This window comes from Eleutherodactylus coqui, chromosome 1, assembly GCF_035609145.1.
Source record: "Eleutherodactylus coqui strain aEleCoq1 chromosome 1, aEleCoq1.hap1, whole genome shotgun sequence".
NCBI classification, from domain to species: Eukaryota; Metazoa; Chordata; class Amphibia; order Anura; family Eleutherodactylidae; genus Eleutherodactylus; species Eleutherodactylus coqui.
Window position 1 is genome coordinate 204,482,782 of NC_089837.1, and position 17,520 is coordinate 204,500,301.

The window sequence follows — 17,520 nt, forward strand, 5'->3', positions numbered from 1 at the left end:
CACTGCAAAAATTGAGTTGTATTTTCGTGTGCGCTTCATGCAGCGTGCGAGACTCGCATCATTATCTGGCTTGTGTGAATGCATGCCTTATAGGGGCAGATTCATGAAAACGGTCAGCAACCAATCACAGCACAGCTTTCATTTCAAGAGCAGTACACGAAATGAGAGCTGTGCTATGATTGGCTGCTGTCTTGTAACAGCTTTCATGAGTCTCCCTCACGCTTTAGAAAAATGCCATGAAAAATGGCGTCCTACGTCGTCTTTTACACACGCGCCATTTTGTCGAAGTCAGGCACAGACGGCAAACCCTCCTCATTACTTCCGTCCCCCCCTCTTCCCCTGGTGTCCGCACTAGTCTGACACCGGAGCGGCCGGGGACCATTCACAGCTCTGCTCTCCCGCCATTCCCGGGAAGTATGATGGAGAACTTAGTGGCCAAGTACGTGTCCCAGAAGATCAGCAGGACCCGCTGGCGCCCGGTACCGGCCTCCTCCCTGCAGCAGCCCGACGTGTTTGCCGCGGGCTCCTGGGACAATGAGGTGAGCAGCACCGAGCCCACAAAGGGTTAACGGGTAGTATCCCCTCCGCAGTGTCGCCCGGCAGCAGTGACGTCAGCAGGGGGTGCACGTGACGTCATGGCGCAGGTTCTCACTATAGGGACATAATTATGTTCTGGAAGTTCAGCTAAAGAACCCTCCTGTCTGAACAGAGCCTACAAACCTCCCCGCTGCTGTAGAAATATACGTGTTCTCTGTCAGCTGTTGCATGCGTATATAGTCTGACGGTCCGCAGCATATCGCACTCATACAGCTACGACATCTGCGTCAGTATTTTGCTGGTCCATTATAAATTTGGCGCAATCATTCCTTTTTTTTAATTGTCCTTTTATATCTGTCTTTAAGCCTGTTTGTTGCTGGACAAAAACTTTCATAAATGATGATTTATCACGTGCTTATGGCTTTATTGGGGCATAATTGCCCTAAAGGGGCTGTACCAGAATGAGCGCCCATCCCCCCCCCCCCCATCGTGACAGGAGAGCGCAACATGGGAGTCCCATTCTCAAGATCAGCAGTAAGGCCCCCACTGATCAGCAAGTAATCCCCCATCCTGTGAAATCTTGAACTTCTGGTCCAATCCCTTTAACTCCTGAACACCACAGGATGTAAGTTTACGTCCTGGCGATGGCCCGGGCTCTGAAGTGAGCCTGCACCACTCCACAATGGGAGCTGCCTGTGACTGACAGCCGGCCTCACGCTGCAACAGCGGGGATCAATAAGAACAGTGATCCCCGCTGTTAACCCACACATGTTGCAATCAATGTACATTGTGGCATGTAAATGGTTTACAGTGGGGAGCGCATTGTTTGCCATGGCCTGTGATTGCTATTGTAAGCGATCAGAGCTGCTATGGTTCAATTCCTCTACAGGGACATAAAGATGTAAAAAATGTGTAATAAAAAAAAAATTGTGCTTTTTCCCCTGTTTGTATAAAAAATCCCACATATTTGGTATAATTGTACCCGTACTGACCCGTGCAATAAAGTGAACATACTATTTATGTATCCTGCAAGGCAAAAACTGTTAAAAAAAACACCTAAAAAATAGAGGCAAAATGCTTATTAAAAAGCTGTATGTAACCCAAAATGGTACAAGAAAAAAAAACCTATGTCTCGTCATGCAGAAAACAAGCCCTTCTATAGCTCCAGCCACTGAAAAATAAAACGGGTATGGGACTTTAAATAGCAATGATGTAAAAAATATACTTTTTTTTAAAAAAAGGGAGGTTTTATTATGCAAAAGTGAAGGGAAAAAAAATCTTTTGGTATTGTCGTAATCGTACCAGCCCACAGAAAAAAATCCATGTCATTTATGCTGTATCATTAACGCGGTGGAAGAAAAATACAAATGTTTTTTTCTCTCTCTGCCCTCCCAAAAAATGATTACGTTTTACAATACATTATATGTCCCCCAAAATGGTACCAATAGAAACTACAGTGCGCCACACCGACAGAAAAATCCTCGTACATGATGGCTTTTTGAAAAGTGGAGATCAAAATCCATTAAAATATCCGACCTTATGGCTAAAATAGGCCGTGTCCTTAAGGCTTTATATCCACGGCACGAACAGATTTCCGCAGCGGAAGACCTGCGTGTCAGTGTGGGAATTATTTTGAAATGCTTGCCAGCGATCGCAGAGGAGATTTTTACTTCTTTCCTTTTTTCCGTGCAGATGTACGTGGATGCACTGTGGATCGTCCGTTCAGGGAAAAAAATCGCAATCCCCAAGTGCCTGCCTTCCCTCTCCCCACCTTCCTGCTTGGTCTCCAAGTAACCAGAGAGGTATCTGCCTACAAGTCCGCGATGCATCTGCAATTGAATTACGGATTGCTCGCTTCCATAGAGATCAATAACGCCCATCCACAGTAGAATGGAGCATACTGCAATTTATTTTCGAGCATGGCATCTGCAAATCAAATCTGCCAGTGGACATTGGGCCTAAGGGGTTAAAGGGAACCTGCCATCAGCTGTAAGCACCATGAACCGAGTTATGGTGACTGTAGTTTAGGTGTTGGGGAGTCCCGCCAGCTGTGTCTCTTACTCAACTGGTCACTTGTTCCTGCAGTGCCCCCTAGTAAAGTTGGCACACGTCAGCATGTTGACTGTTTTCAGAAGGCTGTGAGTGCACTTCCATAAGGATGAATGGACTTGCACACACGGCCCTGGGAAAGGACCAAGCTGGCTTTACTTGTGGACCGAGTAAGGCCTCCTGCACACGACTGGAATCTGATCCTGTGCCCAGCCGGCATCCGCATGTACCTGACATTTCTTTCTTTTCCTGTACTGCGGATGGTCCGCACCGTGAGCCTTTGGAAATGCGCAGTACAGTTTTAATTTTGTTTTCTAAGTTCCTGCTTTTCCCGCTGCGTCGCTAAGCGATGATACAGGAACTCGCACAGTTTCCGCAATGTCATTGCAGAAGGGCCTGCCGGTCGGTCGTCTTTCATTGACTTCAATTGAAGCCACCCGTGCAGAATCCGCACTAAAATAGAGCATGCTGTGATTTTTTTTTTTTAAATTTTATTTATTTTTCCTTCGCGAGCGGAAATCGCAATTGATTTCTGCTCGTGTACAGGAAAAATCGCCCGCTCTAGATTCCGCAATGCAAATTAGTTTGCGTCCAGCTGGCTTCAGTATGAGCACAGCTTCCCGGGCCCCCTGTCATCTACACTATAAGTGCCATAACTTGGTGTATGGTGCTTCTAGTTGATGACAGGTTCACTTTTAGGCCTCCTTCCCACGAACGGATTTACGCCGCGTAAATTCGCGGCAAAAATCCGCTGCGTGGCCCCCTGCTATTAGGTTCTATTGAACCTAATAGCACAATGCTCACGATGCGTAATTCCACCGCGGAATTACGCACCGCGATTTCTCCCGTCCTCACCCGCAGCATGCTCTATTTGCTGCGGGTGAGGACGGGCTGTACACGCTGACGGCTTCCATTGCAGTCAATGGAAGCCGTCCGTTCACGCTATCTCCCGCTGTAACCAGCGGGAGATAGCGTGAAAAAACGCTTCCCCACCTACCGCCGCAGCGTCATTTGACGCGGCCGGCGCGTCACGTGACGCCGTGGGCGTGTCACACGACGCGACGGCGGTGGGCGGGGAAGCGTTTTCACGCTATCTCCCGCAGGTAAGTATAGGGGCTCTGGGGGGCGCCGTGATGGGCTTCACTGCGTAATATTACGCGGCGGAGCCCGTCACGCTCGTGGGAAGGAGGCTAAAGGGTTAGTACTATAATCACAAGTTATCCTTTGCCCACTGCTGATCAATGGGAGTCTCACTGCTGAGCCCCCCTAATCCTGAGAATGGTGGTCCCGTTTCTCCCATCTTCTACACTACAGGGTCTCTGCACCCCTAGCAGTGAAGAGGAGACTGAATGGAGCGATGGTCACCCAAGCGCCCTGCTGGTCCTTTCACTTACAATGGGACTGCTGGAGGGAGCGAAGCGGCAAGAACTTGGCTATTTCTGTGACCCCGCTAAAATGAATGGAACTACCATAATTTTATTTTTCCGTCGACATAGTTGTGCGAGGGCTCATTTTTGTTTTGTCTTTTTTTGTTATGACATAAAGGGCTCCTTCACACTGGTAGTTGTAAAATCGGTATTTTTTTTCCCGTGATTTTTGAGCGTCAACACTGCTTTTTCTCGTAAAAACATCACTGCCACTTGCAATTTCCTATGAGTTTTTTTTACGCAGTTTTCTTGCGTTTTTTTTTTTACAGCTAAGGTCCATAGGACTTTCTAATCTTAAAAATGCAAATGTGAAAGAAACCATTGAAAATAATTGGTTTCATAATTCTGCGTTTTCTCTTGCATCGCATGAAAATCACGCAATTTTATTGCCAGTTTGAAGGCTCCCTAAGTAAGCCATTGTTAACCGTGCTGGTTAACCCCTTGCAATCCAATTTTGGATTCAGGGTTTCCTAGGGGGCTTTCTCTTTCTGCCATTATACAATGGTGCCATCTGCTGGCTAGAGCAAGTACTGCTGTATGGGACATGCTGGAGAGGCCCCCGACAACAGAGCGGCCAGTAATCTACAGTAAGAATACTCTGCCGGATGTCTTCCGGCATCAGAGCTGTACGGCCTTCAATCAGAATGTCTTTAGACGTAAGACAGTGGATTGGAAAGGGTTAAATATTGCCTTACTTTGATAGATGAGAATTTTACGGACGCTGCGATAGCAAATGTGTTTTGTTTGGATTATTTTTTTAAATTAATATGGCATTTTTAAAAACTTTTTAATATCCTTTTATTTTTCTAAATAACGTTTTTTCACGTTAACTGTTTTTCTGAGATTGTTTGATCACTTAAGGCCTGTTTTACACGGGCTACAATATTGCACGACTTTGTAGCGATGTGACATCACTACAAAACACATGTATGTGAAGCCCATGGTTTCCAATGGGTTCCTTCACATGTGCGATGTTTTTTAGTCTGAAAGAACCCATATGAAACCATGGGCTTCACATACATGCGTTTTGTAGTGATGTTGCATCGCTACAATGTTGTACCATGTTGTGCGATTGTGGGAAACAGGCCTTAACTATATACTGTAGTGCTTGAGATTTGCGGTATATTATAGTTTTCTGCGGCATTCTACTAACTTATTAAAGATCAAGCACTGTAAATTAACGGTGCTTGGTCCTGGGCTTTAGGCTGTATCCAGACTGGCTACAAAACATTGCTCATGTGAAAGAACCCATTGGAAACCATGGAATTCATATTGTAGGGATGTTTTGTAGCGAGATTTTGTAGCCCATGCGGATGCAGCCTTAATCCCAACCGATAGTAAAAATACGGCGCAGTTTGGGTATTCAGCTGTTAGTTACAGCAGAGAACCCAGAGGAGAAGGGGGGAAGCGTTTTTTAACCACTTTTGTCTTTTCTTTCCCTGGTACATGGCACTCAATGAGTGCTATGTACTGAAAAGTGGAAGTGTTTCTTCCACCATGCGAGCCAGCGATCACATGACCGCCAGGAATACCCTGTCACAGAAGAGCTGCAGGGTCCTGGCAGACCCTGATCAGCTCTGTCAGTGACTAATGTCACTACAGGGGATGGTTTCCCTGTAACTCGAACATAAAAAACCTGTGAATGTTCCCCTGAGGTCTTATATGATGTCATGGGGGACATAGATGGTTAAAAAATAATTACATAAGTTTAAAGAAAAATGACAGAATAAAATAAAAATATATACATAAAAAAGAAAATAACCCAAACCCAACCAAAACTGTCGCCGCATGCATCTTGTAATCCAAAATCATACATATTATATATGAAAACGTTTGAAACAAAATGAGGAACCCATTCCCATACTTTATTTAGTGTAAATATACTGATTTAAAAAAATAACTATAAATGTAAAAAAAAGTCTTTTTAAAAAAAAATCTTTTTACCCTCAATAAAACTAAAAAACGGGGGGGGGGGGGGGGGAGTCAGTGAAATAGATATTTTAAAAATTGCCCTTTATGTCACGGGAAAAAAAATCACAGCAAAAATAATTTTGGTAGCTAAAGGAATAAAAATAGGACAGTTAAAGCACCACATGGGTAAAATCCCAAAAAAGTGTCTGGTACCTTAAGGTACAAAAACCAGCCTGGTCCTCAAGGGGTTAAGACAGGTCACAGGCCCGTCTTAATAGGCAGAAATACATGTGGGCCTTCAGAAAGTCATGACAAGTAAACAACACTTTGCAATCTCAGCACAGACGTTCCAATCGGGATAATTAAAGGGTTAACAGACGCCAGAGGCAAGAATACTGATCAGGGCAGTTGCAGTCGGATGCCAGCTATATATGAAGTGGGCTCTGCTCTCCATCTTGCTCCAAACAAACCCCGCACACTTAGGATATGGTGCCAAGGGGTTTAAGGGCTAAGACCCTTTTGGGGAGAACTTTTTTTTAACTTAAATCCATGTAATTTGGGCTGGCAATCATTTTTGCAGTAGGGCTTAATTAAAGGGGTTGTCCCGCACCGAAACGGATTATTTTTTTTTCAATAGGCCCCGTTCGGCGCGAGACAAACCCAATGGATGTGTTAAAAAAAAAAAACGTTTAGTACTTACCCGAATCCCCGCGCTGCGGCGACTTCTTCCTTACCTTAGCAAGATGGCCGCCGGGATCTTCACCCACGATGCATCGCGGGTCTTCTCCCATGGTGCACCGTGGGCTCTGTGCGGTCCATTGCCGATTCCAGCCTCCTGATTGGCTGGAATCGGCACACGTGACGGGGCGGAGCTACGAGGACCGGCACGAGGGGCCCCATTCACCAGGGAGAAGACCGGACTGCGCAAGCGCGTCTAATCGGGCGATTAGACACTGAAATTAGACGGCACCATGGCGACGGGGACGCTAGCAACGAAACAGGTAAGTGAATAACTTCTATATGGCTCATAATTAATGCACGATGTACATTACAAAGTGCATTAATATGGCCATACAGAAGTGTATACCCTCACTTGCTTTCGCGGGACAACCCCTTTAAGGATTTTGTACGGTTTGTCTCCTTCAGCGACAACATATCCTTATATATAGACATTGCAGTCTAAAGGCCCTTTTACACGGCACAAATATTGCGTGAATATAATCATTCAGTGTTTTTGCTTCATAATTGTTAGGTCATGTAACTGCGAGCAAATGATCAGCGCTAAATCGTCAGATTCTCGCTGATCGGATCTTTCACGTGACCCTAAAAATCGTTTGTCTTTGACGAATCCTTTGATATAAACAAGTGTTATAACACTTCTCTCCCTAGAAAGGACTGGCAGAAAGGTTCCAATGAACGATCGAAACTACGACCAAAAGTACAGGAATTTATCAATTATTGTTCAATGTAAATGCGCGTCAAGCAAATAGTGTATGCCGATACTTCACTGCAGGCTCAGGCCAATTTATCTTACAGTGTAGAGATCTGCCAGTGAGGCTGGACCGATGACTTGGGCACTTGTGCAAGAAGAAATGGCTCTGCATTGCCCATACTTCTTATAAAGTACAATGGTAATCCTTCTTCTGTACATCATAAATGTCCCCTAGATGGGAGCTTGGGACACATCAGCAGCATGTACCCCAACTTTCACTAGACAGAATAGCCCTTTAACATTTATTTTCTTTTTCATTTGTAGGAAAACCAACTATCTCTATGGTCTACTGGAGACTTTGGCACAATCAATATGGAGGAAGATTACCTAGCTGACCCCAAGTTGTTGTGCGAGATCAAACATAAAGGAGATGTGATGGACTTGCAGGTATTTGTCTCACTCTAATAGAAACGTTGGCCTGAGGAAGACTTCAAAAGGAAAATCTGAGTTGTTTTAATTATGCAGTTTATAAAAACTGTGTCTGAAGGGACTTGCAGTTTCTATCTCTGCATGTGAACCCTTTAGTGATGCTTTTTTCCCCTTTTAGTAATGAGAATGAGTGGAGCATACAAATTTGGCCGCATGTCCATAGGTAAGTTGGATTCTGCCCACGGGATCTGACCCTGCCCACTGTAGACGACATTTTTTTACCAATCCGGGTCTTCCCCTTCCGGGCCGGATCTTCCTTCTTCTTTACTGTGGATGCGTCCGGCGCACTGGCCAGCGTGCCACGTGCATGCACAGTACATCTTTTTTTTTTTCTAAACTCCTGCTTTCCCATGAGATCCATGGCACGTCCGCAGTGTCAGCTGCGGGTATGCTGTGGAACGGACGGCTTCCATTGACAGGATCTGCAGAAAAATGGAGCATGCTACAGTTTGTTTTCCAGACCAAAGAGTCCGCAAAACAAATCCCCATGCTTAAATTCATCTGCGGACGTCCATGTCTCACTATGGGCAGCTTCATTTGCAGGTGTCCTGTGCGGGTTCCGCAAATCAAACTCACCCGTGGACATTGGACCTTAATTATACAGTATACTTAGAATAGGCTCTATTCACATGGTCCTATTGCAGTTCCGTTTATAGTAGCACAGCAAAAAAATTTGGTATCGTCATAATCGTACTACAAAATAAAGTTGTCGTGTCATTTTTGACATAGTGTGTACACTGTAAAAACAAGACCACTCCAAAGTTGGCACAAATGCTTTTTTTTTCCACCACTCCACTTAGAAATCACAAAATGTTTTTCAGCACATTATATGGTATGTTAACCCTTTCCCTACAACCATATGGCCATATACATCCTAACTGAAGATGCATCGTGCAGTTAACCTGCAGTAGCTGTGGATCAGTGGCCGCCTGCTGTACTTGTCCTCCATGCTTTCCTCTAGCTGTCCAGCCACTGATCTCCGCCTCCTGACTTCATAATTGTGCTGCACTGTTTCCATAACACCCATTCGCTTCAATGGGAGTTACAGAAACCGTGAAAGGCTGATGTCTCAACTGCTCTGGTGTGGTCGTCTGGAAATGGCTGTGGGTTTCATGAAATGCTGGGGTGGGAATACCCCTTTAAGCTTCATTACGGTATGTTTACATCTAGCGGAAATGCTTCAGAATTTCCACAGAAAATTCTGAAATGGTGCCTCATTTAAAACAGAGTCAAAATCCACAGCATGTGGAATGTGCTCACTTTAAGCTGCCGGGGAGCGCTGACTGAGTGAAGACCTCAGAGGTGAGGGGAGTGCTGGATTTTATAAAATCACTGCTGATAAGGGTCAGAATCCGCACCTATGGTACTCTGCTTTGGATGCGGAAATTCAGCAGATTTTCCGCTATGTGTAAACATACCCTTAGGGTCCTTAAATTTTTAACTCGTGGCCATCCTTTTGCTTTTCATCATTCCAATTTAAAAGAAGTACAGCTAGTGTATCGTGATATCTCAAGGGGTTAAACTATTCCAATCAGGTTTATGTTCAGATTCTGTATTTTTAAAAGGCATCTCTGAAATGCTCTTATGGATCGAAAATCTGTAAAGATTTTTTGTTTCAGTTTTTAGATCAAGAAAGAATTGTAACCGCCTCGTCCACAGGAGGAGTAACCATCTTCCGTCATCATCAAGGCAATCAGGTTACTTATAGTATACTAATTCAGTTTGTGATCTCTGCATTGGTTATGGATTCGAATGTGTCAGTAGTAACATGTTAACATGAACCACACACACATTAAATAAAATGTGATGCATTATTTTTTTCCTTCCCCCTTCACGACAGCATCCAGTGCAGATTGGTCCCGCCTTTTGTTGGGACAGGAATAATGCCTCCCCAGTGTGTTCCTGACCCTACAGAGGGAAGGTCGTAGGGAGGGCTGCAAAAGGCCCCTGCATCACACCCACTCCTCTAGTTGGGAATCTAGAGTGTGTGTGTGTGTGTGTGTGTGTGTGTGTGTGTGTGTGTGTGTGTGTGTCTGAAAGAGTTTTCCATGTGCTGCTGGATGGAAGTGTGGCTGCAGCCGAAGAAGGGAAGGTTGGCGGTATTCCCTCTCCACTTTGTAATATAATTGGGTTGTACACTGTTACTTGTCAGGGATTCTTGCTTCTGATTGAGATTGCAGCTTTCCCCCAGTAAACGGCAGATAAATATTTTTCCATATCTTGACGACTTTCTTTTCTTTGCAGCTTGAGAAACCATATTAAACAATCATTTGTTAATGACACAAACTCTGTTCCTAAACCTCAGATGGATCATAAATTTTCAAAAATCAGAACTGAATCACAGAAGGAAAAAGCTATTTCTTGGAATTTTTCTAAATTCATCAATTCAGTCCACCCTCTTACCAGAAGACAAAAAATTAAAAATAGTGTTGTAGATTTCCTTATTCTAAAGGAAGAAAACTACAATAAGACTGAAAACGAGTCTGCTGGAAATACTAACTTCATGTTTTCCAGCAGTCCAGTGGACTTAGGCCTCTCTCACACAGACTTTTTTCTACAGCATTTAGCACTGCATTTTCAACGCTGGGCTAAAGGCTGTACAGCGCTGCCATTCATTTCAATGGGGCTGCTCACACAAGCGTCAAAACGCAGCATCTTCAACGCTGTACTTTGACAGCGATACATGTTCTATCTTTGGCCATTTTCAGCCCTGCGTCGTCCATTGAAATGAATAGACAGCGGTTTTGGAGCTGCTGAAAATGTGTCACAATTTCGTACCATGTTTTTGGCAGCGCTAATTGCATTACCTTAAAAAAAAAACACCCAGCAGGAGATTGGTCTGATTGGCTGAGGCCGCTAAGTGTAACTGGCTCCGCCAATCAAATCACAGCCAACGCTGGGTGCACTGATCTCAGCCATTTATTGAATGGCTGTGATTGGGGCATCGAGTGCCAGTTCTGATTAGCGAAGCCAGCTGACAATCATTTGCCTCAGCCAATCAGACCAATCTCTTGCTGGAGGTGGGGACTTCAATCCCCGTTACTAGCAAAAGATCCTCTGTTGGCGATGACAAGTGCCGGGAGCTCCGGAGAGCAGCGGCAGGGATCCAGAGAGTGCCAGCTAGGTGAGGTATTGACTTTTTTTTTTTTTTAGCATCTTTGGCTGCGTTTTTCTTAAACAAGAGAATAAAGCTGACAAGGGAGGTGAAACATTTCCTTTGTTAGTAGAAACCTATCACAAGATTAGACTAGATTCAAGAACCTCTTTTAACAGGACCACGTTCTACAAGGAAGATGGTTATGGGAGATCAAGAAGATGTCATCCAATCATCGAGAACTAAGAGCAGTTTGGGAAACATTACTTTGTCTGGAACATAATCTTTGAGATTATCATATAAGAATACTCTGACAACATCGCTACAGTCTCTTTTCTCAGACATCAAGGAGAAACCTGATCTTTGCTACAAGGTCTAGCAGCAAAAATCCTCTTCTTGGCATAAGCTACAGTCTGGTCCATATCGGTAATTCATCCAAAAGCTCAAACTATGAAATTCTTTTCCCTATGCCCAAAAACAGCAGCCTGTAGGGATAGACGCCCTATCACCTAACTGGGCCAAGCCATGGCTCTATTCTGGTGTAGTAATTCTGAAAACACTGGGGAGGTTCGAGGGGAGGGATTATTTAACCTCTGTGTTCCTGTCCCTACAAAAGGTGGGGAACAACCTCCATTGGGTGCTGTTGTAAAGGGCTTGTGAAAACTGAACTAACAGGATTATTCCTCTCTTCACTCTTGAATCATAGGTGTTTTTTGTTTTTTAATTTTTGTTTTTTTTCCCCCCAAAGACTCTGTCAGAAAAGCAGAAATGGGAGAATGCTCATCACCATGGTGGTTCTGATGGCATAGGAGCTCCCTGCACTAGTATTGTGTGCAGCAATCCTGAAATAGTCTCCGTTGGTGAAGATGGTCGTATAAATCTTTTCAGAGCTGACAGTAAAGAAATAGTACGAACAATTGGTATGTTTACTCCTTGCCGTGATAACGATAATCTCCAGATAAATAGGACCTATAACTTCTGAGAAAAAAAAAAAGTGGGACCATTTAAAGAGTGTTCAGTTTAGAAAACCCATTTTCATATACCCTTTTCTATGCTGTGCTATCAATCTCCTGATGCATCACATCACCAAGTACCATCTCTGTCTGCTGGGAGAACAGTGTGATTATCATTTGTGTGAGATAGGAGCATCTAGTCATCAACAGTAACTGATAGGAATTTCTGTCCTTCCCTGTGAAAAGACTGTGTGGTATAGTCCATGCGGTTGCATCATTCAGGAAGTCCCATTGACTGAGATAGTGACTGTTGGAGAGAATACAGAGACAAGTAATTCCCAGGCGGTCACAATAAGATGATTGTAGGTGGAGCGATGTGGGATTCTGGATGCAATGCAGCAGATGGAGAAACTAATGTGTGCAATAGTTTAGAAAAAAAGGAATATAAATGAACAATAAGGCCTCCTTCACACGGGCGACAAAGTGATTTTACAATGCTACATTCGTGTATGTGAAGCTCATGCTTTCCTATGGGTTAATTCACACATGCGATGTTTTGTAGCATGCGACAAACCGACACAAAAACCTTGTGGGTCCGGCGATATGGACGCGACTCGTGAGGTTTTGTAGCCCATGTTTCCCTATGGAGCCTTCCTCTCTGTTGCATCACATGAAAACATGATTTTCATGCGATGCAACTTTAACAATAGGAAAGCCTACTGTCAAAGCCATAACCTAAGCCCTAGCTGCAGGAAAAAAATTAAACCATATACATCACCTTAGAAGCACTGTTTGACGCTGCTGCAGCTTCCTCTTGGTCCCTGGCACTGCTAAGCATCAGCCAATCACAGCCAGTGCTTCCAGGAGGCGGGGATTTTTCAATCTCCGGGCAGAAAAGATGAAGAAGAGGAGTGCCGGGGACCGAGAGGAAGCTGCAGCAGAACCCTGAACAGCGCTTCTAGGTGATATATACTTTTTTTTTCCTGCAGCTAGGGCATATTTTCAGGGTAGGGCATATATTTCAACACCCCCACCCCCTGAAAATCCTCACATGTGGTATTACCGTGAGAAAGCGCTGCGATTTTTCTCATGGCATTGCCATGTCGCCCATGTGAAGGATGCCTAATAGTGATTAAGCAATAAAACTGTTAATTTTGAATACCTAGGCATTATCTACAGTTAACTAAAATGTTGCAAAATGATACCTTGTGAGCAATCCATAATAACAGTAATACCTCATGAACAATATCAAAGGGGTTTTCTGGGCACAAAATGAAAATGCTGAAATCTAGGAGGTACAGCTACGTAGCAGCAACTTGTACCTTTTTTATATTCTGCTCTTGGACCCTCTTCTTTGTCATGTGCAGCCACCGATCTGCCGCTGTGTTCACTTGCATCGCTTCCACAGTAAACACGGCAACAGACTGTGACATGCAACTTCCAGCATGCGTAGAACTTGTTTAGCGTCCAGCGCTATAGCTCCGCTCACAGGTCCTACAACTTACCAGCACCTCCCTCTCGGTCAGAGGGCCAGACAAAGCCTGCTGAAGCACACAGGAGTTTCTGGCGCTCTGAAATGACCATGAGCAATATAGGGCAGAGCTTCCGCTCCTGTCCTCCCATCACTGCTCACAGGATGTTGGAGGCTACGAACAGGAGAGGAAATAGTAAATATTACAGGAAGTGAAGATATTTGTTTGGGTGCAGGGTCATGTGACATAGATAATGTCTAAATAAAGTAGCTAGACCATGTACAGCGAACCTATGACTAAATTACTTACTGCAATGCAGTACATTAGATTTTAAAATGTTAGTCTGTGCCTGGAATACCCCTCTAATAACAGTCAACTAATCTCTGTATTGACTGAGAAATGCAGATTCTGAAATGTAATGTACAGTTTCCCTTTCAATATTAATTCTCCTCCAGCCCTAATGTTGTCCTTCAGTTCCCTTCGCAAAATATCCCAGTCCACAAATCGGGAGATGTTCAGGCAATAGTCAGATTTTCTCAGGTCAGTCTCTGTACCCTGCAGCAGGCCTGCTAGCTAACTATTGAGCACGGCCTCATCAGAGATGCTAGGCGTGGATACCAGTTTGTTGTGCGGGGCCTGTAGCTTCTACTGATTCCCAGTGTTCCCACTGCGTTGTAGGGGGTGGGTCAAGGGCATCCTCCTTGCTCAGTCTCCTCTTTGGTGGTGGTTGGCCAGCTCAGGGCCGTGAGATCCTCCTCTTTCTTGTCTGACCGCTCGGGGGACCACGCTTCAGGCTTACCTTTCAGTCTGGCACTCGGCTCTGTTTGGCCCTCTCTCATGGTCAGCAGCTTCCTCTCCCTCAGCTCTGCACCAGCTCAGCTCTATACCTGTGGCACAGCTCAAAAATCTTTTTATATGACGCCTGAAGCACCGAGAATGCCCCTAAACATTCGGGACCTGGGCTTAGCCCCTATCCATTTCCCTTTTGAGGGGGGCTGTCCTTCCCAGCGTGTGATGACCGATATCATGCAAGGAGCAGGATGTCCACCTGGCGCCTCACAGCGCCTATATCTTTGATCTGTTTGTCTTCAGGCCACATTCCTGGTCAGAGTGGAGAGGGCTTAACGGGGCCACTTGTCAGAGCAGCTGCAGTAAGAGGGGAGTGGGGCACCGCTCACCCTTCTTACAAGATCACATGACCCATCCAAAGAGGAGGATTCCAGGGATTTAAACATAGAAATGAATAACTAGACAAGGTAGTAATAGCAGACTTGTACTGTATATACTAGGCCGGTAAGCTACGTTGTGGGGAAAAAAAAACCATAAAGGCCCTTTCACTGTTTTGTAGTACATGTTTAGAATACTGTATGTATTGGATCTAATATGTAAATATAAATGTATTTTCTTTATTCCCTCGCACCCCAGATGATGCAGATAGCAGTACTATCCATGCAGTAATTTTCCTCCGTACAACAGAAATTTTAACAGTTAACTCCATTGGACAGTTGAAGATGTGGGACTTGAGGCAACAAGGGAATGATCCTACACATATATTTTCTGTGTAAGTTTACATTTAAGCTATTAACAGCAATTTATTAAGACTGCTGTGTAATACTGAGGCATTAACACAGTGCATCGGGTCTCAGCTGGGAGTAGGGGCGATGAGAAGAGGAACGCAGAGACTGGCTACTCCTCACAGCACCCGCGGCCAGTAAGGAACATTATCAGAAGGGGAAATAAAGTAATAAGAAAAATATTACCCATAACTAATACTAAACTATAATACGTACAATACTGCGCCTGTAACAGTCACTGTACTCTATTCCACTGAAGACAGACTCCCCAGCTGAGTAGGAACAGCGTTTCAAGGTTTTTCTATAAAAAGTATCCTGAAATAACTGATTGGATATATTGAAAGAAAGCTTAAAATCGCCTGCTGCTTAAAATAAATAAAATGGATACACTTACACCTTACAGGCCCTTCACAGGGGAGGACAGGACTATCTTCCCATGGCATAAATCTGGAATCTTCCGATGCGGATTTCAGTGAAAATCCACGTCAGAAATTTGAATTAGTTTTTTTTTTTTTTTTTTTTTTTCGCCTGCGGATCTGCACACACATTTAGCCCAGTCAATGGGAGAATTTGCTTTGGATTTTTGACAGTTTGCATTAGGAACTTCCTAATCCCCCATAAGAAACTTTGTGCTTGCTTAGCTCCTAAAAAGGTGCTTGGTTCAGAGCCACAAGCCCCCGTAGATCTCGCAGCTCCTTGTTATGTGACTACGGCAGACAATTGTTGATGCCAGAAGACACCTACTGTCCATAGTAATATCCTAAATCACAGCAGCAATAAGTATGCACAGACGTCTCCTTTCTGTGCACAAGTGGGGAAAGAAGGATGCTTGTATGTGTGGCGGCGGCGGCGGGGGGGGGGGGGGGGGGGGGCTTCAAAATCTTGATAAAATCATGGATAATTCCTTTAATTATACTCATTATGATAACTTTACATCAGTCAATGAGATAATTGTATCTTCTTGTCTTTTTTTTCTAGAGCTAATGAACGCATGCCATTACACTGCTTGGACAGGCATCCGAGTCAGCAGCATGTTGTAGCTACAGGTGGTCAGGATGGCATGCTTTGTATCTGGGATGTTAGGCAGAGCCAGACACCAATATCTCTGCTCAGTGCCCACGAAGCAGAGAGTAAGTCGCCGCTGTCTAATCTGCGTTACCTGGCCCTGATTATAAAAAAATAGATATTGTAAATGACTTTTCCTTGTGTATTTATATAGTGTGGGAGGTTCATTTTCACCCTTCAAAACCCGATCATTTATTCACGTGTTCTGAGGATGGGTCTTTGTGGCATTGGGATGCATCAACTGAAGTTATGGAAAAGCCCTCGTTTCTTATGGGTATGTATACGGCTGGTAAATGTTGGGTGGTAGTTTCCAGAATAGCAAAATATTTCCCTTGCAAATTATAAGTCTATGGACACCTTTTGGGGGGCATTTTTGAATACTTAGTTGTCTGTAGTTTTGGCTGAAAAAAGTTTTTATTTTTGTATCAGGGCTTCATTCAAAATTTTGCACCTTTTGCCTTCTTCACCTTTTATGTATCGCACTTTATAACAAGTCTGTCAGAGCTCATTTTGGCTCAGTCTGTAGCTCCTCTCTCCTTTTCTGACCGATCTTCTCAACTGATTCATTACAAAATCTGAGTTAGACTCTGAAGGGGAGAGAAAGTGGCTGGAGATTCGCCCGGAAGATAAGCTCACTGACTGATTTTGTGTTGAACGGCATTCTGCAGTTTGCTATATACAGTAATATATAGAACCTGCAGAAGCCAAATGGTGCAAAATTTTTAATAAAACCCCATTGCCAACATGTTTTTCAGCCAAAAATACATGTACATAAGTAAAAAAAACAAAGGCGTCCATAGCAGTTCCGTTCTAAACACAGTACAATAATCATGGAAGACTAATTTTTGGCCTTTTATACCGTTCTAAGCTCAGCAAACTGACAGTGACCTTTTTAAAGTTTGTGAAGTTCCCACAATGGTTAGTGTTTTGCAGTGCTTTACTGATAGATGACACTATATTTCCTGCACTTGGCTATCCAAGGAGTATCAAGAACCCAAAGGGTTTACGATATGGCGACTCAACCAATTCTAGCAATTGTTAGAGGTCCCTAGTCGAGCACAGCTTTAGCCATGTTTCCTTGCTCTGTTCATGGAGTTTCTTCTTATATTACAGGAGGAAGAGGAAATATGAACATGTCTCGGAGCACTGCAGGGCAGTCTTTTAGCCAATCATTGATGACCGCTTGGCTAAATAGTGACCCAACAAAAGGACACCTAGAGATTACTAACCTTTTACCCTCTACCACCCTATCTGTAAACAGCCTGGATGTTTTAGGGGAATACCTTGTCTGTGGTACTGATGCAGAGGCAATCTACGTTCTCAAGCAAGCACTCCCGTAAGGCCTGTGGGACTGAACCAGTAGTTGGACTCGTTGGGTTAACAGGGAGGTTTGGATACTGCACGGACAGAACACACTTGCTCACTGTTGGTTATGTCATTTATGTTATTATTGACAGAAAAGTGCCTAATGTTTCAACTGTTAACATTTTCTATAATAAAAAAACAAAAACATCTGA

The 17,520-nt window shown here is 44.1% G+C and overlaps 1 protein-coding gene across 2 annotated transcripts; it reads left to right on the forward strand.

The window, feature by feature from the left end:
* The first annotated feature begins 333 nt into the window (after positions 1 to 333).
* Positions 334 to 17,520, forward strand: NUP43 (nucleoporin 43). 2 transcript variants are annotated; one of them, XM_066605432.1, is made up of 9 exons: positions 419 to 539; positions 2,230 to 2,339; positions 7,681 to 7,803; positions 9,465 to 9,542; positions 11,688 to 11,859; positions 14,790 to 14,925; positions 15,917 to 16,068; positions 16,158 to 16,277; positions 17,117 to 17,520. In XM_066605432.1, exons 3-9 carry the CDS (start codon positions 7,729 to 7,731, stop codon positions 17,341 to 17,343), a joined length of 960 nt encoding a protein of 319 aa, XP_066461529.1. In that variant the 5' UTR covers positions 419 to 539; positions 2,230 to 2,339; positions 7,681 to 7,728; the 3' UTR covers positions 17,344 to 17,520. The 2 variants fall into 2 exon arrangements, with proteins under 2 accessions (XP_066461528.1, XP_066461529.1); XM_066605431.1 differs by lacking the exon at positions 2,230 to 2,339 and having other exon boundaries at positions 334 to 539.